Below are 25,617 nucleotides of genomic sequence, written 5' to 3'. Positions count from 1 at the left end.
GGGTATTTTATTGAAAGAAGACTTTATTTTTTTTTAAGTGAGAAATTCTGCATTCAAAGATTTTCTAAAAACTACTTGCCTCGTCTGGGATTCGAACCGACTTAAATGTAAAAAAAAAACACCCCTACTTTTATGATGCCAACCGAAAGAATGGCCAAAAACTAATAACTCTTCTTAAGTAACATAGTATTTTAAAAGAAAGGAGCAACGTAAAATGTTTGAGTCAAATTTCAAGAAAGTTAAATATTGCCGACGATGACGTTCGAAAAGTAGAGAAATTATCATTCCATAGATAGCATTGATTATTCGTAAATAAGTACTCACTTCATAATTAAAATAGTTTATAGTATAGTTTTTTTTTAGTTTAAAAGCGATACGAGAACGTGGACGTGTTACAAACAAAATTGTGCCATATCATATCGAGTATTCACCATAAAAGGATAAGAAAATCAAAAGGCAGTGGACTCATTAAATGATTATAAATATATGTATATTTCTAATAGCCAATTAAACTACACTTAAAATAAAAAATAAAATATCGACAATCGATAAGAAAGGGTCAAGCACTACCGATAGGTTATAATATTATAAATTTTACTCTAGATTAATTAAATCAATACTCAATCACTCTTACCATTCTTTAATAGCTTATTATTTGTTCTCTATACTTACTTTTCTTTATACAAAGGGAATTTAGCCATGAATTGAATGAATGAATTCTCTTATCATCTTCCCATCTGACAGGCCTGATTTTAAACCACATGTTTTATAATACATTGTATAGCTTAGAAATGTTACACGAAAAAAGTAAAAGAAAATGACAATACGTACGTGCGTACGAACATGTCACTTGACTGATGACACTCAAACCAAAACAAATAAAAGAGTCGAATATAATATGTTAGAGCAAGATTCACCACCACTGTTTTTAGTACGCGTTTCATACAGCTTCAAGTATGTATAATGTACTTGTACTGTTCATTGTCTCTGACCTGTATAAATACCACTAGTAGAGGTCAGTTGTACTATTATAATATATTATTTTTTGCTAATAGATAATTATGGGAGGCTGAGAGCGACGATGTGTCGTCATCGACGTGAGGTCCAGAGATAATTATTTAACCGGGTAGTAGGTATTTCCTATGTTGTGGAATACTTTACGCTATCTATCTACGCGCGTTCATTGCGACTTGGAAAAAAAATAGCCTAAACACATAATCGGATTTGGTACGGTCGACGCCTTGCGCCAATTGGTCCGATGACATACTCGGTATGATCCGGACGGTAATAATAATAATTTGATGGGATGATGACCGCGTCCGATGGTTCGGCCGTACCAAATCTGATCATGTGTTTAGGCTATAAGGCTTGATAATTGCTCTGAGCATTGCGACGGTTTTTTAGTTTTCACAGCTGACGACTTACAAATTACAATTGACATTTGATATTACATAAGCTTAACCTCAACAGTCAACGCGAAAAAATGTAGATTATAAAAAATGTATCAACACTCAACCATCAGATTGAGCATCAATAGCTCGTTATAAGTGTTCTATTGGTGTTCTGTGATCAACATTCAATAGTGAACTGAACAGACGAGAACTTAAAACTGCAAAGTTTAAAAAATATCAACATTTAAAAACTTACAATCACTTCAATCTGATACTTATGTGAATACATCTTGAAAAATTAAATGTAATTAATCAATAAATTATAAACGATGGCCCTAACCCTTAGACGAAAATTAGTAAGTAATGTTTACAAATCTTGTAGAAGTTATAGTGATGCAGAAAAATCGATTTATCAAAAGCATGAAGAGGCTAAACATGTCAAAGAACTTTACGAATGGCGAAAACCTTGGATAAAAAGGGACGGAGAAAACCGAAGTACATTGAACATTTTTGTTGAAAACAATCCTAAAATGAGTGTTCTTTATGCGATGCAAAGGCTGCCCCATATAACATTTCAAGATGTGAAGGATTGGTGGGCTGACATAAAAGATATACAAGAAGTAGAGAATCAAAAGTATTTACCAGAGCGAGTAGCAACCCTTGGTGTTAATTTAGCAGCTGTACATTACTTTACATATAGGCAAGCAGTAGTAAGGTAAATTATTTATTTATAACATTCTTTATGTAATAATATTAATAAAATTCACAAATTATGATTTTAAATCACAATTGACAAGTTTTTGATACATAGAATCAATTCAATTTACTAACTGAATCTATATTTCAATATTCGTCCCAAACAAATAAGATCTTTGTACTTATGTTTTGCTGCATAGGTGACTGAATTATCAAATAGTTATTTTTCGATTGCAAGTATTCAATCACCTTAAAAATTGGATTTTGTTTTTCTTGATTGCCAAGATCTCTACTACTATTATCATTTGCCACTTTATTGAAACTGTCTCAAAATATGTCATGAGCTTCACATGTAAGTTGTATCTAGTTTCTTCTTCTTTCATTTGCTTAGCAGATGTTGAAAAAGTAACTGATTGTGAAGACAATAAGGGCTGGATATCCAGCCGTCCAGCCTGATAGCTTGCCTAATCTAATATATATAAATTACGTGACATCTTGTTTGTCTTCGATGGACTCCTAAACTAATGAACGGCATTTAATGGGGATTAATTCATGAAGTGCAGTTTAGTCCAACTTGAGAGATAGGATAGTTTTTATTTCGATTTGGAACCCATAATTGTTTTCATTTCCAATATTTGTTTTGTATGGACATATTTTCTATGACAGAATTTACTGATGCACGGTTTGATAGATCTGCTATGAAACAATTTCATTATAACAACAGTGAGCATATTTTACGTAATCATTCTTGATGTTATGAAATATTTTTGACAAATTCATAAAAACAGTATTTTATTTATTATCTACAGAACAAAGTCTGTTGGGTGAGATATAAATAAATATATGATTTTAAGTTTTTTCTGTTTCCTTCACTGAATTAGATAAATAAACACAAAATAATTAACAGACCTGCAAACCAAGCTTGTTTTTTATGAGTGTTTTTAGATGAATACATGCCTTTAAAAAAATTGGACACCTTAAGCAAATGAATACTATATATCAATACTTGTTATTGAGGGGTTTCATTTGTAATGGAATAGGGCAACAATTAAGTATAGCTTTTAGTTAAACTTACATTTTGAAGTTTTTCGATCTTAAATGTGTCAGGGATCTTCAAGCATAGCGCTTACTCCCACCTTAAAGTAACAATTCTAGAAAGCAGGTGAGTTTGGTTTTTCAATCTTAAATGTGTCAGGGATCTTCAAGCATAGAGCTTACTCCCTTAAAGTAACAACTCTAGAAAGCAGGTGAGTTTGAATATACATAATTTTAAAGAAATATCATGACTAGCATGGTTTACACCACATGGTGATATTATGACCATGTAATAAAAATGTAAATGTGTAATAATAATGTGTTAAACTAGTCAATACTTAGTTCTGTTGATATTACAGACTAAAAGGTAAAATGGAGTGGATATCTGGTGATATAACTACATTAAATCTTCCCACTACTTATGCTGATGGATATCAAGTTGAAGCAGTAGACTGTTCTAAATTTCACCTCAAAGGAATCAGATATGAAGGCTTGCAGAATCTTTCAGGCCTCAACTTCCTCAAATGGCTTTCATTGAGAAACAATAAATTTATAGATGTGTGGTGTTTCGACAGATTGGCTGGCCAGAATGGTAAAACTATTGAATTCTTAGACATTAGCGGCTGTAATTTGTGTGTGGGCTCAATATTTGCTCTTTCTAGAATGTCAGCTCTTAAATATTTAGTAATTACTGACCCTGGAGAAAACATAGAAATTCAAGCTGCCATTTCTGAACTAGAACAAGAACGACCAGAACTTACAATTAAAACATTAGAAAATATAGAACATTTAAAGAAATCTATTGATCATTAATACTTACCAACAAGTAATTTGTGGATGTACTTCTTAATATCAACTAGATATGTTAAAGTGTTAAATTTAGGAACTAATGAAATAAAACACAAAAATTGTTTTGAGGTTTATCATTTAACATAATTTGACAATGATCCAATATGCTCAACACAACATCCATGCAATATTGTACCTGCTTTTTTGTGTCATTAACATTTATCTTTTTAACTGATACTAAATATTGGTCCTTAATTTGGATTTAACAAAAAAACCTTCCATTTTGAAATGATATTATGTGTATACCTTCTAGGAGGTAGTACATCAAATTGAACACTTACTTCTATATAAACTGTTCTAACCAAGATATATACATTACGCCATTCCGACTAAACATTTAGACTAATACCTTATTTAGAATCAAATAAATAACAAATATGAAATGCGTCAATAAAATGTAGATTTTTTTGAAATTATCACTATATCTTAAAATATAACATTAATTGTTATGCACAAGCAAAATAATTCAGTCTAAAATTAACTGCATACCTAATGTGCATTGACAAAACAAGGTCTAGCTGTGAACCAATTATTTAACATTCAAGTTGAAAGTCATTAAGGCACTATACATATGCAGTTATAAAAAAATTTCATATTTAATAATACACTAAAATATTGATGACAACCCTTCAAACACAAAGTAAAAGTGAAATACAAATTCAGAAGCAAAATAAGTCCGTATTTACTATTGTAATCAATGACATTCTATACACATTCAAGCACATATCATTCACATTCTGACAGTGGAACAGCAAGTGTGATTAAAGAAAATCTAAGCACACTTTTCTCCTTAATCATATATGAACTGACACGGTCCGAATCAGGTTCTAAATTCAACATATTTTTATGTTTTATATGATTTGATTTTTATATGACATGATTTGTCTATATGTATAGAACATCATTGTTTGTAATGATGAATATTTAAATGTGTTTAATGAGTTTGTTTTAACTGTTTTTGTGTTTCTGTCATGGTAATATATGAAACAATAAATAAGTAATATAAAAAAAATATTCCATTCTATTTTGCTCAGCAATAATGGTGTGCTCCATATCTTAGAAAATTGAGAATAGACAGGTAATGCATGTGCATGCATGCAATAATATGAGCTTTTAATAATTTTATAACATACTCTGTCAATATAATTAACAAGTAGCAACCACATTAATATGTAATTAATGCAATATGTTAATCCTGATCATCAAGTACTTCTTTTCATTACCTTATTAATATTATTTTTCATTACTTTGTTTTTCTGATGAAATCAATTTTGAAAGTGATTAATAATTTGTTTGATAATTTTAAAATTTAAACTGAAGTTACAACTATCAATTAGTAATCTGATGAATGTGATTTAGCTGTAACACTAAAATAATATGGATATTTATAAGTTGAATACAAAACAAATCTTTGGATTCTCTATATTTTTTATTTCCTTATTTATGACATCTGTTTACATGTTTAACACAGTGGCACATATTAAATAATCTTCAAAATGTCGCCTGTGAGAGAGAAGTAGTGTAACTCAATTTCACTTCTACCCATATTTAAAAATATAGTTTAATTAATGATATAATAAAAACTTCTCTAGTGATTCAAGAGTACTACCACAACATATAAGTGCTTCATTGTATGACTTCATACTTCATAAAACATCCAGTAATATGTATTAAATATTTTCTTACAAGTTATATTTAATCACTATTGCTCATGTAACAATAACTGAATTACGGTTTTGTTATAGTATTATGTTGTATCTATGATATATCAAATAGATACTAAAATATTCCAATCCGAATGGATTTTTGTAATAAAATAAGTGAATAACTGTAGCCCCTGTACTCTTGTTCCACCATAGGAGTTTGTTGTGTGAAGGTACCAACTATCTATGAATACTCAACTTGGTTTATTGACAAAGAGACTTAATTATTTTGTAAATATTATAATTATGTACCACAACATCTTGTGCTATGAAAATTGAAACTACCTTCACAAACAAACAACATTATGTACTTTATATGGTAACAATATAATGCATACATATCTGTATAATATGAACAACAATCATTTGCGAATTGACTAAGTTTCACATTTGTATATATCGTTCAATCTCAAGGAGTAGAATTAGAGTCGTTTCATCTGTATTCGGTACTCGGGTCGTTGAGTTTCGCATTAACTTTAAAACTACACAACTATAAAGAAGTTTCAACAGTGCGAAAATATTCTCTTAAATTACATAATAATTTTAATAAATTCTCTGCACTTCCGGACTCCTAAAGCAATTACATCTAACTCGAAAGAGATCATTTAAAAAATACAATTTTGATACAATTTGTATTGGCCGAAAATTTCACATATATATAAATAGCTATCATAATATATAATAGTATCTCATCTAATATTAGCATCATTAATTCTTAATTACTTTGAGAGCCTGGAAACTTAACTCTATGTTATAAAATTACACTAATCATATTTACAAGTGAGATTGTTAATGTATAAGTATTGATTTAACTAATGTCGATAATAATTTGAGCTGATTCCATCAACCACTGTCTTTACAACTGCAGCTTCATTTGAGACAATGATTTGGGACACGCCACATGAAGGTAATGAAACGGACAAGAATCTACTTATGTTGAAAGTTTTATGCAAACAAAGAACTCTTCATTTACAACTTACACTCTACTAGTACCTTTGCAAACTTTAGAACAGAAAAAAATATATAAAGGTGTTTGTCCACTTTATGTAAGAAAATCTTACTTGGCATTATCGAAAGTGCTTATGTGTGAATGACAATTTAGAAAAGGGAAAATGGATGATACCAATCCTTTTACAAAAATGTCTGTAATAAGAATAATGGTATCTATACATATGTGATTGAACATTAGTCTGTGTCTAAATGTCTGTTTCATTACCCATGTGTTCTGTTTGTGTTGTTTCTCTTGCTGTGAACAAAGCTTATTAGTGGATAACTATATTATTGGACAAAATGAACAAATTGATTAAATTAAGATATGAATTACATGTAACATAAAAAATGGCATATGGGACCAAACTCCTCTCTCCACCAATTCTCTAGTCATTTAGATAAATAAGTAGACATTTTATAAAAGTGATTTTATAAACCGTGGAAGACGAACATCACAACATAAATAGAAACTGATAAGACCTAAAAGATAAAGTATTACTAGTGTTATTTAATAATCCTCGAAACTTACACACCTTTGCTATTAAAAAATAGGTTTGAAAGTAATCTTTTCCTATGAAGAATACATCAATTTTGCACCAAATTTCTAGCCCTTTTAATATACAAGATATTTAATAAGGCTAAACCCACTACTATATTGCATCAACATCAGTGCACACCAAATACAATTGCATATTATACATCTACAATTTACACAGTGCAATGAAGACCTATTCCTAAACATAATAAGTATTGGGGTTGTCAGTATTCCAACCTACATAGAAAATAAAGGAATTTTAATACCAAAAACTGAAATACATGGTCAATATAAAGTAATAGTTATGAAATAATAATAAAGAAAAGTCAGTACAGAATAGATACAAAGGGCAGTTATATGAAACTTTTGATGTTAAAAAATAATATTTGATGTCAATGTTTAAAATATTAACATGCAAATGCAATCAGTGTACACATGTCATTACTACATTTGGAATTCTGTGATAAAACACACAACAAATGAACACAAATATCTACAATATAAACTTAAGATCAATTAATAATTGTACATAAATCTGATTATACAAATATTATATCTAGATAAGAATTATATACTCAACAAAATACAAATAAAACATTGAGATCGTGCACATATGAGTATAATATAAAAACTATAATGTCAAACTCGCACATTTAACTAAAATCAAGTGCATAATAAAAAGAAAAACACAAACCTCCCAAGTGTTTACGAAACAATATAATAAACAAATAAAATTCAGATTTACTATCAAAATAATATCTATAATTTTCAATGATATTCAAATTCTAAAATTTTCTATACATAAGAAAATGATTATAATATGATAATAATTACCTATTGATTTAAAACTGATTTACTGTTTGTTACAGAGATATTGTACAGAATAAAGTGCAGTGAATACTAATATTATAGAGAGGGGAAGATTAATTAATTCAAAGATGAATCACATCCACTTGCAGTCAGTCATTCACAAACATTTTTATTTGTTTTTTATTTTTATATTTTTGCAACCTTAATTAATATTGTTATTAGCTAATTACGTTTACAACCAATTAAACATCTTTCCTTAAATGCTTTCTAGCAATCTCTAATAGAAAAGAACACAAGTTCTCAAATCTAATTGCCTTCTTGCTATGGAATTTATATTAAGGTACAGAGTTTGAGCTGATGAGGAAACAAAAAACATTTTGTTAACTATAAACCAAAACCAAACATTACACTTTAACTTTTGTTACACTGGGCTTTATGATTGATAAGAACAATTTCTTATATATCAAGATCTTGATCTCAAAAAAAAACATTAATTGAAACATTTTTAAAGAAATGATTCCATACATTTGCTGTATATACAAATACCCCCATATATGTACTCATTACATCTTGCTTAAATCATCCACAGTTCTTTTTTGACAAATATGTAGTGTGTAATTTTTGCTTCAAAGATTTTGGTAGACACACTTCTCGAGAAAAAATAATCACCACACTTTCTAACAGGTAATACTTAATTTCTTTCTTGTACAAACAAGGACTTACATACTTTAAAGTATCTGTGATGATATCCAACTTTAGTAACATTGGTGCACCAAAACCTTCAATAAAAACCCCCCAATAAAACTATCAAATCATTCATCACTTAGCTGGCAACATTGTTTCTGACCGGCAATATAATGGCAACACTTATTGCCTCGCCTCAACCAATACAAACTAACAGACTCTTAGAAACAGCAAAGATATCTTCAGTTTGAATGCTCCATAATATTTTTCTGTATACAATCTTGTAATTGCTAACTGGCAGTTGACGTTGGCTGCAATACTGCGGAAACAAGCGGCGAATTCACATCTGCAAATAAACAATAACTGATTTAATACACGCACCTGGCCAGTTAAAACATCAGTAAGTTCAATGGCATGTTTGCGTGCCCATTAAACACTGAACAAAATCCCATTTGTAGTTGGTATCTACGCTATTTCGACTGGGTCTGGACATTTCGAACAATTGCCAATTCAGAGGTCGCGCCTGGAAAGAAAAACCAAATTGGAGGCCATCCATTGAGCGAGATATTTTTAACTCTCTAAAGTGCAGATTGAGTCACATATTAAGTATTGCTCTCATTTCTGGTCTGGTGCACCCCAATAACCCATATTTTGAACAATATACAAAATTCCAAAGAGGCAATGAATATTATTGCGCAAAAATCTGGGCCAAGTTGATTTTAAAACATCTACACAAAGTAAATTATTAAATGGATGTCGATCAGATACGGGTTGCTTACCATACGGTTCGGGTCACCCGATGTTGAGTGATCCCCGCTGCCCACAATCTACAACACCCGAGGAATCACAGAAGCGTTACGTGCCTGTTTTGGATGTACGCGCTTTCTTTCATGTCAGGTGTTCCATGTAGTATCGTCCTTTAAACGCCGCGCACAGTAGCTCATTCCACAGTTTGGTTGTCATCATATCAGGCGGAAGAAATCCATTGCTGGACAAAGGCCTTCCCCAAAGATCTCCATAGTGATCGGTCCTGCGCTAACCTCATCCAACATATTCCGATCAGTTTAGTTGTATGTGGCAGAGAAACCTTGAAACCGCAGTAAAAAGAATGAAACGAAACTCAAATAAATGCAGATGAATATAAATTCGCCGTCGCTTGCTAATATAATACGGCATTTTATTATATTACGGTAAATGTTAGAAGCAGTTGTTCAGGTTACACCAACAGCCGAAATTACATCTGCATCACGTCGATGTCTGGTTTTCACAACGATTTTTCAAGTACTTTTTGCCTCGTAAAGCCACTATGTTGGCGCCACTTGTATGCGTATGCTACGCCATGCTATGCCATGGAGCAAGAGTAGGGAGAGAGCGAGATAGAAAGGGATCGAAAAAAATAGACGCTATTATTTTCCATCAGGTGAGTTCGTTTGCTGTGTTAGATATTAAAAACACAACTTACTGGTTGGCGTATTGAGTTCGGAGTGCGGCGTAAGGTTGCTTTGCGCCATCAACTTCTGCCGTACCTCGCGGATCTTCAACTGCAGCGATACCTTCGTCGGGAATATATCCGTGTGAGAAGCCTGGAAGTATATTAACAGATTTTTAATCGCTGCTCGTTTATACAGGGTTGCGCCATCTTAGTGACGTCAGGTCCATGCAGATACATCAAAAACGATCATTTACTCTAGTGTTCGGAGAACTAACAGTTTTATAATCATAATACAAATAAAGCTTGGGTTACATTAAACCAATTCCAGGTTCTCGCTTAACCTACAAACTTCATGGTGATTTTGACACAACTAATGTCTGGTACAATAGTCGGAGGATGGCTAATAAATCTCGTAACTTGACTTAACATTGAGAAAAGCCGTGTAGAAATATATTGAAAGGCCTCACAAAATTAAAATTGTTTTCAAATTCAAATGAAGTAAAAATCTGTGTTTATGTGTAAAAGGTATAGTGTACCGGGCCAGGAGACTCATAGCACAGGTTCTACCTAGTTTTAGTTCCTGTCTCCCAACTGTAGTTTAACATTTTAAGAATAAGTATTGCTGTATACTACATATTGGGAGAAATATACGTATTGGAGTAAAACTTCTTTAGGCGTGACTTGGGGGTAACTCTGAATATTTTTCTTACGGAAGTAACGTTAGTAATTCCGTCAGAAAAAAGTCAATTGAAATAATTTTTAACCATTATAATTTAATGGTCAGTAATATTTTCTGATAATTTCCAAGTGTATTTGTTCGTTTATGACTACTTTGTAATAATAATAAATAAAAGTTCTCAGTCTCACATTTGCGACATTCGTTATTTTTCTTCGTCTATCGGACAGGCAAAAGGTTCGAGCCCATAGAGCCATATTCGTTGATATTCAATAACAACATTATATTGATATGATTGATATCAATAATTTAATTATTTTTATTAAATTACTTATTGATAACACGGCTCTACATGTAAGTATATATTTAATGGTATAAACTAAATCTTCTTGTCTTTCAACTTTTTAAGAATATTTGTTATGTACTGGATGTCCTAGAATAGGTGGGACAAACAAGGACAAACGAAATCGACGATGTACCTGTTAATTATAACTAAGTTTTACTTCAATCGCGCATATAGATTACACGCACACATTTTGATTTGATTAGTACCTGGAAGGCGGTGGTGGCCTGTGTGCTCGGGAACATGCCGTGCTCGTGGAACAGTTTCAGCACCAGGTGGCGCCGCTGCTCCAGCACGCGGCGGTGGCCCGCCTCGCCCCGCGCTCCCCCCGCTCCCGGCCCTCCCGCTGAGCAAGGCGTGCGAGGGGACATGTCCTCGACGCTCTCCGACACTGTTTCACAACGTATCACATTACAAAACCAGAGTCAATAGGAAAATTTATTTTAAGTTTTTTTTATGGAATAGGAGGACAAACGAGCGTACGGGTCACCTGGTGTTAAGTGATCACCGCCGCCCACATTATCTTGCAACACCAGAGGAATCACAAGAGCGTTGCCGACCTGAAGGAAGGTGTACGCGCTTTTTTTGAAGGTACCCATGTCGTATCGTCCAGGAAACACCGCACAAGGAAGTTCATTCCACAGCTTCGTAGTACGGGGAAGAAAGCTCCTTGAAAACCGCACTGTGGAGGACCGCCACACATCCAGATGGTGGGAATGATATCCTAACTTGTGGCGTGTCGTGCGAAAGTGGAATTCGGCGGCAGGAATCAGGTTGAACATCTCTTCAGAACACTCCCCGTGATAAATCCGGTAGAAGACACACAATGAAGCGACGTCTCTACGCAACGCCAAGTGATCCAGCCGTTCAGAGAGCGCTAAGTCCCCGACAATTCGAGCTGCTCAGCGTTGCACGCGGTCAAATGGATCGAGCTGATACTGGGGTGCGCCAGACCAGAAATGACAGCAATACTCCATGTGTGTGGACCTGCGCTTTGTAGAGCGCGAGAATGTGGGCCGGCTTGAAGTATTGCCGTGCTCTATTTATGACGCCCAGTTTCTTCGAAGCCAATTTGGCTTTGCCCTCCAAATGGGGTTTTTTTAGTGGTAAACGCGCAAACAATTTAACCCCCAGAAGACTCATCTTCCGGGGGTAAAATTAGACAAGGTTCAACTTACCCCATTCCACGACCTTCTCGAGAGAAGACTCGACAGAAGACACAAGTTTCTCCCGGCACTCGTCGATGTTTCCCGAGAGAGACCTGCATGGCCCGTGTATACGGCATCACCAGTGCTGTCGTCTGCATAGCAATGAATGTTGGAGGTGTCCAACATATCATTGATATGCAGAAGAAACAGCGTGGGAGATAGCACACAGCCTTGGGGCACTCCAGCGTTCACGGGCTTGGGAATCGAGCAATAACCGTCGACAACGACCTGTAAGGTGCGCTCAGGAAGCTGGAGGTCCACTTGCATAAGCTCTCGGGAAGCCCAAATGATGGAAGTTCGATCAAAGGCCTTCGCTATATCCAGGCTAACTGCCAGGCCATCCCCCTTGCTTTCAATAGCCGCCGCCCATCTATGTGTTAGGTATACCAGAAGATCGCCAGTCGACCGACCATGGCGAAAGCCGTACTGCTGGTCGGACGGAGAGAGTAGGGAGGTAATAGCAACAGGCCTGTAGTTTGCCGGATCAGAACTGTCTCCTTTTTTTGGATCGGATGGACATGGGCTGACTTCCATGAATCAGGGACTACGCCTTTTGAATAAGAGTGCCGGAATAAACGCGTTAGCACCGGCGTCAACTCAGGGGCACACGTTCTAAGCACGATTGGAGAAATGCCATCCGGCCCGCTCGACTTCCTGACGTCCAACGAAAACAAAGCTCGCCTAACAGTTGTCTGAACTGTACTTCAGGCATGGAGCTCTGACACCGCGGGATGGTCGGCGGTGTTTCTCCGTTGTCGTCAAGATTCGAGTTGGAGGCAAAAAGAGTGCACAGGAGATGGGATTTCTCTTTTGCCGTATGGGCCAGGGTGTCATTCCTCATGTGCAACAGCGGCATGGACGGCTGGTTGAAGTTAGCAAGAGCAGCTTTCGACAACGACCAGAACATGCGTGTTCCGGTCGGGTAACTGGAAAGATGCTCGCCAATTTTGACGACGTGCTTCAATTTCGCACGGGCGATTTGTCCCTTAAAAAATCTGGAGGCACGGTTATATTTCCTCTTCAGAACTTTGCAGTTCGGATCCTTTGAGCCCAGCGCCGCAACCCAAGTTCGATACGGCGCAGGCACTAAGATCATCCGAAGGGAAACAAACCTTGCCCCAAGGGTAGGATGCAAAAAAGGAACGCATCGTATCCCAATCTGCTGACTTGTAGTGCCAAACGCGGCGGGTCGCTCGTGGTCTCCGACGTTGGCGTCGGATAGGCACTACACCAGGCAATGGTCGTTCCGAGAGGGGCGTCGACGGTGACCTGGTAACTATCGGGATGTGTAGTCAGCAGAAGATCTAATGAGGACGGCATTTGGCTATCCACATCCGGGAGCCGCGTTGGCGACTCAACCAATTGGGACAGACCATACGCCTATGCAAAATTATGCACAGATCGTCCTGCGTAATCTGTGGAACGTGATCCAAGCCATTCGGCATTGAGCCGTTGAAATCACCCAAGACTACGATTTCTGCGGAGGGGATCTGTGCAAGCACGTCATCAAATGCCGCTTGAACGCAGCCCATGAGGTGATCCGTTTCTGCGTTACCACTATGGGACCTGTAGACACACGCATAGATGCGGACGCGGTCCTCTAAATCTACGCGGAGCCAGAGAGTAGACAGGTCCCTACCCTCAAAATTGCCGAGACGACGACAGCAGATATCCTCCCTAACGTACACACATTCCCCGGCATGAGGCATAAAATTATACTCAATTTTGTACGCGGGGTACGTTAAATATGACGTATCGCTAGGTCGAGATATCTGCGCCTCCGTGAGGAAACACAAGGCCGGCTGCGCCGTCTCAAGGTGGTGGTGGACGGCGTTTAAATTGGAGTGAATTCCCCTGATATTACAGAAGTCCACATTAAGCGTGGAGCGGGGTGCCGTGGTGTTGCTGCCCTGTTTGTCCTTAGATATGCGCGGTACTGTGCCCTTCCCAGAATACGAGGGGCAGCCCAAGCGAGAATGCTCGGGGAGGGATTCTCCGGCTCTGGTAGAGCCGGCACCCTCCTGGGGTAATATCTTTTGAAGGACCGCTTCCATATTTGTTGGGATTTTTTATCAATATATAAGCTGTTTCACTTTTTTTTATATGAAAATAAGGGACGAGACGAACAGAACGTTCAGCTGATGGTAATTGATACAATTGCAGTGCCGCTCAGGATTCTTGAAAAACCCCAAATATTATGAGCGGCATTACAACTGCGCTCGTCACCTTGAGACATAAGATGTTAAGTCTCATTTGCCCAGTTATTTCACTAGCTACGGGGCCCTTCAGACCGAAACACAGTAATGCTTACACATTACTGCTTCACGGCAGAAATAGGCGCCGTTGTGGTTCCCATAATCTAGCCGGCATCGTGTGCAAAGGAGCCCCCCACTGGTTCACCTGATTCCTGCCGCTGAATCAACCTTCGCACGACACGCCACAAGTTAGGATCATCTGGATGTGTGGCGGTCTACCACAGCGCGGTTTTCAAGAAGCTGTCTTCCACATACTACAAAGCTGTGGAATGAACTTACTTTTGCGGTGTTTCCGGGACGATACGATATGGGTACCTTCAAAAAAAAATAGCGGACACCTTCCTTAAAGGCCGGCAACGCTCCTGATTCCTCTGATGTTGCAAGAGAATATGGGCTGCGGTGATCACTTAACACCAGGTGACCCGTACGCTCGTTTGACCTACTTTTCCATTAAAAAAAATATTGTTACATCACACACGCCGCAGTACTTACTGCGTGTAAAAAAATTGTACTTAATTAGTAAAATAAAATATTTACATTAATTGAAAAACATGTAAAAAAAAAGCTAGTATTTTTTGTGAACATAGGTAATGTTATTATTGAAGTTTACGCAATTTCCATAAATCACTCTATTGACTAGACTTATATACACAAATAAAATTTTATTTGTGTATTAATCCTAGAAGTGAGTGTTATCACTTTAAAAACATAACTAATTGTTTAGACTTATATAATATATGAAATATAAACACTCTAAGGGTAGAACGGCGAAAGTAAGATGCCGGGTTATTTTAGAGCCATGCGGCGACAATATAGCTCGATCACACAAGCGGTAAAGGAATGTTTCTGACTTCATCAGAGCTGATCACAAGCCGTCAATTACTCGCGAGCTTAAAATCCACATGTTTAAGATTTATGGTCGCTTTTAAGCTGTCGCTTGTTGCTGTTCATAATGCCATAATAATGTGTAGTCTCTAAAACATTTCATTTGATTGGCCGTGGCGAATTTTCCATTTCGAAAATGCCTGTTTCAATCCTTATACTGGCAATAATTTTTTAAAGAACAAAAAGATTATTTTGAACATTAAATATTTTCCCATAAAAAATATTATATCGTATTTTGTTCGCATTAACAGTGGTTTTATTTTTCAATTCAATAAATAAAAACATGTTTTTGCCGTTTTGTTAATTAGCCGGTACGAACAATCACAAATGTTTGAATTGATATACTGGCATTAATTCCATGTAAACATTCAAATACATTTAGTAGAATGCTGTCATCTTCAAACAGCTCAATTTATTTATAAGCATAGACACACTAATGCAACTCACCTCTAAAGCTATCAATATTGAAGTCGGGACCGAAGAACGTGTTCCCCACAAGCTTAGTGGTTGTATGCGGCGTCCCGAACGAGTGCGGGGTCGGGATTCCGTTCCCGTTCATCACTTCCGCTTCTACCTGGGGCGTGATCACAGTGGTTTCTTCATCTGTGGAAATGTTTCATTAATACTTATAATTGAAACCGAGATAGAAGAAAAATAAAATAAAAAAATTACGGTGATTAAAACGATTAAAGTATGAAATAAACAAATAATAATGAAGCCTTTTATAAGAAAAAGCCCTATGAGCTTCTTGCGCCCGTTCTTCTCAGGTCGGAGGCACACAATTTCAAATGGGTGCTAGTTTTTGACGATCATTAAGTGAATTTAAATCCTATTTTGAATAAAAAATATTTAAATTCAGACTGTTAAGTAAAACTGAAACTAACCTTCAACCTCAACAAGTCTGTGTGCTTCTTACGATAAGGCCCTCCTCCAACTGTGACAATTCTGAGTCACTAACCAACCTTGACACATACTACCTGCCGCGCCCTTAATTCATTAAACCATCTTCGTGTGCGCTTACCTCGCTTCCTTTGTTCGGTGTAAACCAGTATTACTGTTATTGACCCTTTTTCGTGGCCCCTGTTGTCAAGACCTGTACATTTCTACTTTGCCATTCTGATGGTTTATAGTTAAATGTTTTTCAAATGCTCTTATTATATTATTATTGCTCTTAAGACTTAGATTTGCACTTAGGCTTTTAGACAATATAACCAAAGGACACGAAACCTAGCAAGCATATACTGAATATTTATTTCCAGGTACAATATAGCCGGATTCGCTAAAACCTTAAATGTATCCTTAAAAATAATCATAACATCTATTTGTTATCTGTTTGTCGTGTGCCACTAACCCGCAATGTTCGCGTGTTTCTTCCGCAGCGCGTAGATCTGCGGACTGCGCGGGACCACGCCCCCGGGGCTACACGCCTCGGGCTTGAACTGCGGGAGTGAACTGAACTTGTGCTCGAAGTTCACTGTCTCCAGTACCCTGCACAAACAGAACAACAATAAAAAAAAGGATTTTAATGTAACTAGGTCCCACCATCGCATTGCATCAGTGAAAAAAGCAAAAAATTAGAAATTTTACTCCCAGAATTTCATGTACATGCTAGCCTTGCACAGACAGTTTGTAATCGGATGCCGCATGCAGTATTCCCGAATCCAGACGACGGTCACTTTCAAGCTAAACCATACCTCGGTAGAATCTACATTTCTAAAAATCTGATCTCTGGTATTGCAGATGTCCATGGGCCTATCAGATAGGTAGGCTAGTAAAAACGATGACAGGTAAGTCTCACCTGAGTACTAATCTGTCCGTTTGACATTTCCACATATTCAATCAAACCACTTTATACATTTTTATTAAAGAAATGATACACATGAATGTCCAAAGCTATCCACTTATGTACCCACCAACACTTTAGAAAAGGTTAAGCTTCAGTAAAAGAAGAGGCAAGAAACCCATTGCCACTCTTTGAAATTAATATTTACAGCTTCAAAGTTTTACATATAATTTATATCTACGTAAAGTGATGTTACAAAAGTTTTCAACGCATCACACGAGTAAGGAACATTTGTAACCTTATATTATATCTATAATATAAGGATCGTACAACATTTCCCGCTACATTCAACCCATAAAACCACAAAAGTGAAAGGTAACTTCTTCAGTCTTCTGCTTTTCTTTAACTTTTCAATTAGTATTTAAAGTTTGGCTAATATAAAAACATCCATGACATCTTTGTAAAAGCAAATGAAAAGCATGAACTTCTTTATATTAAACGAATTTAAGAACAAATAAAGCAGACAAGTTACACAAGCCCACAAAGGTACTGACTTGTCTCTTCCATCCTCATTGCCCTTCTTGAACAAGCTCTTCTTGAGCGAAGGGCTCGGCAGATTATCCATCTTCTTAGGCGAGGGGAGCGGCCCAGAGTTTTCCGTTTGCGTGTCGTTGTGCGGCACCGCACCGCTCTCTGAGCGTGGAACGATCTGTTCACAACTGCCGGTTGAACCGGTCGATGTCCCTGGTGAAAAGAATTGCAGTTTAGTCACACACACGAATAAGGTTATAAAATGCATTATCAAGTAAAAAGCGCTATAAATATTTTTTAATTCGTATGAAATCATTTTGTAAGTTACTATTTTGGTTTTTATTACACCAATTGCGTTCAAAATTATAATACTATGAGATAAAACTACAGTGAAAATACATTGACGTACAATAAACAAATAGACTACCAATAGTCTATTAAAAGGTCGTTAAAGATGTCCGAGTGTGTTGTATATCCGTATACAATAACTTATATAGATAACATTAAAATGTTCATTCAAAATAACACCTTATTTCGTGGCAGTAATGTTCAAAGTCTATTGCATACGCTCATAAGAAACTCTTTAATCATGATGCAAGACGTGCGCACATTTCGTCGCGGATGTATTTTGTTTTAGCAATTTAAAGATGTACTTATTTAAAATACGACACTCCATTCATAATAATTGTGGCGGTCCTCCACAGTGCGGTTTACAAGGAGGTTTCTCCCTTGTACTACAAAGCTGTGGAATGAACTTCCTTGTGTGGTGTTTCCGGGACGATACGACATGGGTACCTTCAAAAAAAGCGCGTACACCTTCCTTAAAGGCCGGCAACGCTCCTGTGATTCCTCTGGTGTTGCAAGAGAGTGTGGGCGGCGGTGATCACTTAACAACAGGTGACCCGTACGCTCGTTTGTCCTCCTATTCCATAAAAAAAAAATAAGTTTGGAGATGCTGTTATTTGGACAGATTTTCACTGAACACTTTGTCATTGCGTGGCGGCGGTCGAAACACAACTGAACGAAAACTCTGCCTAATAGACGAGTAGGCAGAGTTTGCTTCAGACAATTTTTGAGCTTGAATGTGAGTCTAGTTGTTGATAGTACATCAATGTGATAATAGTCCCATACCTCTGCTGAGCCTCTTCTGTAGCGGCGCTCGGCCGAGTTGAGCCGGTGTTGGAGCGAGCGGGAAGGGACGAGGCGTGTCGCTTTCCTGCTCCCACTCGCTGTTTGTCGAGTGAACAAAACAATCGGTTATTTTTTTTATTTGAGAACAAACTAACATGTTGCCTGATGATAATTGATCACCGCGGCAATCTTGAAACGTTATTGAATATTTTTATACTCATTTGAATTCATTCATACATGCCATTCGATTAAGTGCGTTCCTCAGATTCTGGCTGCCCACAGACTCATAAGCCATCGGTGCGGCAGGGGATAATGCGTAGGTGATTTACTTAAAATAGTCAGCTTGTGCATGTTCCACACTCATGTGAAGCAAAAAGAGCAATGTAAAAACGAACTTAACAAAATATACGTACGTGTTAGATTTGAGCGGCATTGTGTTGTTGTTGAGGCTGTTGTTATTCTGCGACACGATGACGGAGGGCGCGCTCTGCGGAGTCACATTCTCCCGCGAGTTCTTGTTCGCTTCTGATTCTGTAACAATTTGAAGTTGTATTCATGAACATTTGTTTCAATATCAGAGAAAGGAAACAATTTTTTTGTATGTTTGTTTGACGGCCGAATTAGAGTTCGCTGTCTATACTAAGGCCAGCGAGGTGAGATAAAGGATGTAAACAAACGGACCGCTACTGAGTTACACTGCAATAAGCAAGCAATATTAGTTGAAACACAAATTTATGATCTTATTAAGAGTTCATTTCATGTTAGTAAGGTATCTTTTCATATTTTAAATCCTGTGTTTTTATCACATTAAAACGAATACACACACCCACACACACACACGCATATAATTGTATACTGACTAGCATCTATCCGAATACATTCATGGTGTTTTACTGTGTTTATTGCTTAAAATGTTAATCCCCTTTGGCTGTCAGATCATATTTATATGTATTAATTAAATATTTTTAAGAGCTGTGGATTATGTATTAATTAATAAATAATTATTATCTCTGTCCCTATCGTACGCAGTAATGGTGTCAGTTGGTCGACGATAGCTGTCGTTGCGTAATTCGTGGTGCAGGAACGCAGTCAGAACCGCAGTTATCAACATTTAAACCGCCATTTTGTGAAAAGGATCATTCCTGTTTGAATTGAATGATACGTATTTTTCGTTTCCGTATTTACTTAGTTTTATTGTTGTTATTAATCCGTTACTGTTAGTTTTTTGTTGATTTTTGCTTGATTTTAATTATGGAATCACAGTCTCGCAGTTATAGACAAGCTTTGAAATATATCAATTCTTTTCAATGTTCAAAGATACCGATGAAAATATTGTGAACCCTTTTTGAAACATTGTTTACATTTTTTATCTCCTCTTGTTGGCCTTAATATAGATTATTATTATTTGTTGTTATAGCGGCAATAGTAATACACAACTTTCAGCTGTCAACTATTGTAGATTATGAGACAACGTACACAATGTATACAACATGATCGCTTGGTGTTGCCTAGAAATTAGCTTAGATGTGAGTCTCTACTCACGAGTATATCACGGGGAGTGTTTTGAGAGGCCGAGATCTCGACATGATACAAACTCAATATTATTAACAACATTAGTGTGTGGTATTTTTCCACAATTTTCAAGAATCTATGGAACACACAAAAGGCCTACAACAATTCCCCGAATCCTCTGGTCTCGCAGAAAAATACAGGCGCAGTGACCACCTAGCACAGCTGGTTACTCGTACGCTCGTTAATCCTCCTCTTCCATAAAATACAGACTCGCTGATAGGCATCCGAGCTATAGCAATAGGGTTCGCCATGAATATCTTTTGGGTGTCCGACCTCCGAATGAATCCCAGTTCATCCAAAAGTTATACTAAAACTGACCTCAATCGATCTGTTGTAGTTGTAATTTTATACACATATATTAATGCAAATTAAACCTTACCGCCCTAAATATTAGATTCAATAAATATTGCTATCTAAAAATCAACGATATTCAAAACCGAATCTTATCTACGATCAGTGTCCATTCAATGAGACCTATACTCTACAATTATACCTATATTAAAAAAAAGTCACCTCTTAATGAATTTGCTCTCTTCATTTCGAATTTGTACAAAAAAAAATATTAGGTATACGATAATTTCTTGACTATATAATCACAACTACAATATATTGATTGAAGAAATATTTATCGAAGACCTTTAGAGTAGTTAAACAATGTACCTTGGGTGAAGGAAGGCACGTAGAGCCGCTGTAGTTGCACGTAGTGGAGGGCGGGGCTTGGGTCGGCTGCGGGCGGGTCGCTCACCTGACTCGTCTTGATGAACAGGTTGCCGGACGAGTCCACCGACAGGGTTATTGGACCTGGAAATTAATAAACATGCTTCAATATTCATGCAACATCATTATATTTCATAATTTATTTCGCAAATTTGTGATAAATATTAGTTTTATGACGTACTGACACATATTACATTTTTTTTTCTGGGTTTAAGGGCACACGGCGCGCCCGAGAAACGCTGAGTAATATAGAATTTTAAGTACAAGCAGAGGTTAAGAAGTATAACTTTTTTTTGTAAAGGTGATATATAATAAAATTTATACAAAATATTATATGTAAAACATTATAGAGTGAATACAGATTATTAACCCTACCTGTAGCATGGTCGCCATTGTTCCTCTTCACCAACGTGACGCTCTTCAATAGCGCATTACTGATCGAATTCGGTGTCGATATCGATGAAGTAGAGTTAATCGAATGCGAGACGCCCGTTGATATGACTTGCACGCCGCTAGTGGCGGTCGGCGAGTTGATGATGGAGGCGATAGCGTTATCCAGCGCAGTCTGAGCCATGCTGGTCTGTGTGCTGAGGCCAGGGTTGGACTGGGAGAGCGACGTCACCGCGTGGGGGGTCGCAGGTTGACTCATGTTCTTCACAGCGGTGAACGCTGTCCAATTTCTGTGACTGTCGCCTGCGAATAAATCTCGATTAGACCAAAAGCTCACTGACAATACTAACTTAAAGGTCGCCAACGCATTTCTTGCCTCTGGTGTTGCGGATGTCCATAGGCGGATGCCTTAGCTCTTGCACATGAGCCTCTTAATTATACTCGTAGGGTTAAGAGCATCCGAGGCGTTATCCCCAGAGATTATTACCATTCGAATCCCGTATACATTACATACTTACATATATACATTAATAAAAAATAAGTTTGGCAAATTAGTAAACACACTCACCACTATCAGAGTGCATAGATTTGAAGGCACCGCCAGTTGGCTGGAACACTTTGGAACCGCCAGGACTTGAAGCTGTGATACCCAAGAGATTGTCGGAGGAGCCAGCCCTGTGTACAAACAAACGCTCAGTTAATTATATTTTATGCAATAGCCGATTTGTATTTATCGAAAGACAAAGATGACAGTAGGAATTTAAAAATTCTCCATTTCGGATTAAGTGTAAGGTAGACAATATTCCAAATCATATCAATTCTAAAGTGAAACTGTGGGACCGCCACACATCCACATGGTGGGGATAATATCCTAATTTGTGGGTGCCGTGCGTAGATGGCATTCGGCGGCAGGAATCAGGTGAAACAGCTATGATATTTATAAATTACACAACATACCTAGCCTTGATGGCCTTGGGTCGCCTGGTGTGGTCGTGGTGAGTGAGAAACTCCCTCGTGTCCACACCCTCGGAGTCCGAATCGTTCACTTTCTCGCCGCATTTCAGGTCTATTTCTGTGCTGCTCTGCTGTACCATATGATTATCTTCTGGTATTTGTGTTACCTGTCAAAATAACAAAACAAAATTTAGAACCATCATGTACAACAAAACCATTGTATTTTTGTGGTTTATTACTAGTTTTGATTAAATTATTTGCGTATATAAATGTTTAAAGGGATGTAAAAACCGTTGCTTTATTTAAAATAAATGCGAAAAAATACCCTGTAAGTTTGTTTTTGGTAATTTAATTAAGTTGGATTGATTTTTAAAAAAATTTAGGTGAAGTAAATTGGGCCTAAAAATTTTGTTGCAATTCTAACAAAAGAATCAGTTATTTGCTATTTCATATTGTATTTTAGAGTAAACTCTCAAGATTTTTATGTGTATTTATTTTTATTTGTATATGTGTTCGATATGTCTCACGTTTCATCATGGCGAACAGTCAATAAATGTTGAACAGTAAAATAATTCTAAATCTATATTAACTTTAATATAAGATTTCTTGAGTTTTCAAATATAACTTGAAGAAATCATTTTCTAACGTTAAATTTCTTATGATGGTTAACGGCAGTTCCCAATATTCAGTCTATCACTTACTTGAGATTAAAATCGTTACTCTCGTTGACTTTTCTGTCCCAATAAACCTATCAACGGTAACTCACCTTATCCATAAACGCTGTCTGTTAATGAGACGACGTATAGCTTACCAGCGATAGAAGTGTGTATGGAAACTGAAATTCACGCGTCCTAATATAAGGCGATAAGAATGACTTATCGGGTATATTGGGACAGCTTCAGATTATTGACAGCTAATTACAGACAGTAGAAGGTAGTAATTTATCTCTATCTGTAGATAGTGTATTGGGAACGGCCGTAAGTGAATCCTTCGTGTGCGAGTCCTACTCGCGTTTGAATTACTTTTTTACCTCTCGTGCGATGAGACCTTGTATTTCATAGCAGCCACGTACAAACTACAAACGTACCACGTGATGGTCGTCGTCGCTATGATGCGGGGACGGAAGTTGCGTGTACGTGCACGTGCTCGTCGTGACGTCACAGGCGGCGGAAACAGCGCTGCTCATGACCAGCTCGGAAGGCGTGCGCGGGCTCTGTATATTTGAAGAGTACAATCACATATAAGTTACGATTAAATAAATAAAGAAAAAACAATTTATCATCAATTTATTACCAGTGGGAGGCTCCTTTGCACAAGATGCCGGCTAGATTATGGGTACCAACGACGCCTATTTCTGACGTGAAGCAGTAATGTGTAAACGTTACTGTATTTCTGTCTGGAGGGCGCCGTAGCTAGTGAAATTACTGGGCAAATGAGACTTAACATCTTACTCATACTCGTACCTATTACGTAATTACGCGTACCTGAGGCATAGATCCCGTTGGGTCCCTACTGCTTGATGATTTGCGTCGATCCTTGTTGCACCATTTCCATTCGGGGTGCGCCTTGAAGTGAGCCTCTTTCACCTAGAACCACGAACGTTTTCAGTTAAACTATTTATTGGAAAGGTAATGACAACATAAAAAATGAATCTATAAATATATATATATATCGCAAATATATGTAAAAATTAATTGCTGTTCGTTAGTCTCGCTAAAACTCGAGAACGGCTGGACCAATTTGGCAAATTTTGGTTTTGAATTATTCGTGGAAGTCCAGAGAAGGTTTAAAAGGTGAATAAATATGAAAATGCTCGGAATTACATAAAAACAACAATATTGTTTTTCCTTTGATGTGTCCCGCGTCGTTCAGAAATCAAATTGAAAGAATAGTTTAAAATGAATAACTAATTAGAATCTTTATATCTTTCTGTCTTTTTTTTAAGAAGGTATAACAAACATAATTTTAGCTACCTATAGTTGGTAGATTTTATGTACGATTTAATATTTGTTAGGACTGAGAATCGGTCGTCATCTATTTTTTATACCCCAAAAAATTTTCATTCTTGATTTTTTCCCTTTATTTTATATGGCAATACAACGTTTGCTGGGTCAGCTAGTAAATAATAAAATATGGGGCGACGAGAGGTCATTATGAACTTTCATTGCACAAGGGAAATCTGATTTCAGGGGTCATCTTGCGTTTTAAAGTGATTTTATCTATCATAAAAATGATGTTATATCTATATATTACCTAAAATTATATACGTGCTATGGAAAGACTCAGGTGATGACGATACACGGTTACTTAAGCTTAAATATGATTTAATGTATTGCTTATGTACATCAGCTGAAAGAAAAATGTACAAATTTTATTTATTAGAATTCACTTTATGTCCCGGGATACTAAATTATGTACGCTTTTACAACTATACTTCCTTTTTTACGGTGTTTAATTTATGTTTTAATTTTATTATTATAAGGTTGTTATTGCCACAATATTTTAAAATCATCTACACATCATGTACTGTATTAGAAACACTTGATTCATATATTATAATAATTCTTCACCACATGGAGGAACACGCTCACTATCTACTGAAAAGAATTGTTAACGTATTATTATTAATTAAAAATATTTATGAAAATGATATACTTCTTAAAAAATGAACTCAAATAACCTTACTATATTTTACCAAAACTGTGGAGGGCTTAAAACCAAACTTTCTGAATTAAGACTCAATATGCTATCTTGCGACTATGACATAATTATACTGGTAGAAACCTGGTTAACTGGCTCAATTCGAGATGAGGAAATTCATAATGATAATAATTATGTACTATTTCGACGTGATAGAAATCTGGCACTGTCTGGTAAAAAAGGGGGAGGGGGCGTATTAGTAATGGTAAGGAAATATCTAAAGGCTATCCGAATACCAGATATTGAAGCTGAGAACTTAGAAGAGATATATATATACTTTCCTTTACTCTCCGGACTGTTATTAAATGTGTTATATGTTCCACCGGCCGCTAGCAACAATTTATATA

At 36.6% G+C, this 25,617-nt stretch overlaps 2 protein-coding genes across 2 annotated transcripts in view; one reads left to right on the top strand and one right to left on the bottom strand.

The window, feature by feature from the left end:
* The first annotated feature begins 1,445 nt into the window (after positions 1 to 1,445).
* On the top strand, positions 1,446 to 4,035 carry LOC126970533 (uncharacterized). Its single transcript, XM_050816500.1, has 2 exons — positions 1,446 to 2,106; positions 3,482 to 4,035. Exons 1-2 carry the CDS (start codon positions 1,721 to 1,723, stop codon positions 3,933 to 3,935), a joined length of 840 nt encoding a protein of 279 aa, XP_050672457.1. The 5' UTR covers positions 1,446 to 1,720; the 3' UTR covers positions 3,936 to 4,035.
* The window catches only part of LOC126970511 (putative transcription factor capicua), a 34,295-nt gene continuing 12,708 nt past the window's right edge, over positions 4,031 to 25,617 (bottom strand). The window contains exons 4-17 of the mRNA XM_050816462.1: positions 24,055 to 24,156; positions 23,658 to 23,783; positions 22,574 to 22,737; positions 22,185 to 22,291; positions 21,602 to 21,919; positions 21,170 to 21,310; positions 19,351 to 19,468; positions 18,938 to 19,035; positions 17,830 to 18,019; positions 16,844 to 16,980; positions 15,940 to 16,095; positions 11,354 to 11,535; positions 10,156 to 10,276; positions 4,031 to 9,039 (exon numbers count right to left, since the gene is read on the bottom strand). Coding sequence (XP_050672419.1) covers positions 8,984 to 9,039; positions 10,156 to 10,276; positions 11,354 to 11,535; positions 15,940 to 16,095; positions 16,844 to 16,980; positions 17,830 to 18,019; positions 18,938 to 19,035; positions 19,351 to 19,468; positions 21,170 to 21,310; positions 21,602 to 21,919; positions 22,185 to 22,291; positions 22,574 to 22,737; positions 23,658 to 23,783; positions 24,055 to 24,156 — 2,016 coding nt within the window. The 3' untranslated portion in view covers positions 4,031 to 8,983. The remainder of the gene's footprint in view (positions 9,040 to 10,155; positions 10,277 to 11,353; positions 11,536 to 15,939; positions 16,096 to 16,843; positions 16,981 to 17,829; positions 18,020 to 18,937; positions 19,036 to 19,350; positions 19,469 to 21,169; positions 21,311 to 21,601; positions 21,920 to 22,184; positions 22,292 to 22,573; positions 22,738 to 23,657; positions 23,784 to 24,054; positions 24,157 to 25,617) is intronic.

The sequence above is a fragment of the Leptidea sinapis genome, chromosome 21, assembly GCF_905404315.1.
Source record: "Leptidea sinapis chromosome 21, ilLepSina1.1, whole genome shotgun sequence".
NCBI lineage: Eukaryota > Metazoa > Arthropoda > Insecta > Lepidoptera > Pieridae > Leptidea > Leptidea sinapis.
This window is presented reverse-complemented; position numbering and strand designations above follow the sequence as displayed.

What these genes read in the sequence shown, in the direction of transcription:
- LOC126970533 (XM_050816500.1), top strand. Translation starts at nt 1,721, where the DNA reads ATGGCCCTAACCCTTAGACGAAAATTAGTAAGTAATGTTTACAAATCT. An exon ending in TATAGGCAAGCAGTAGTAAG is followed by an intron (nt 2,107 to 3,481) that starts GTAAATTATTTA and finishes TTGATATTACAG; the next exon opens with ACTAAAAGGTAAAATGGAGT.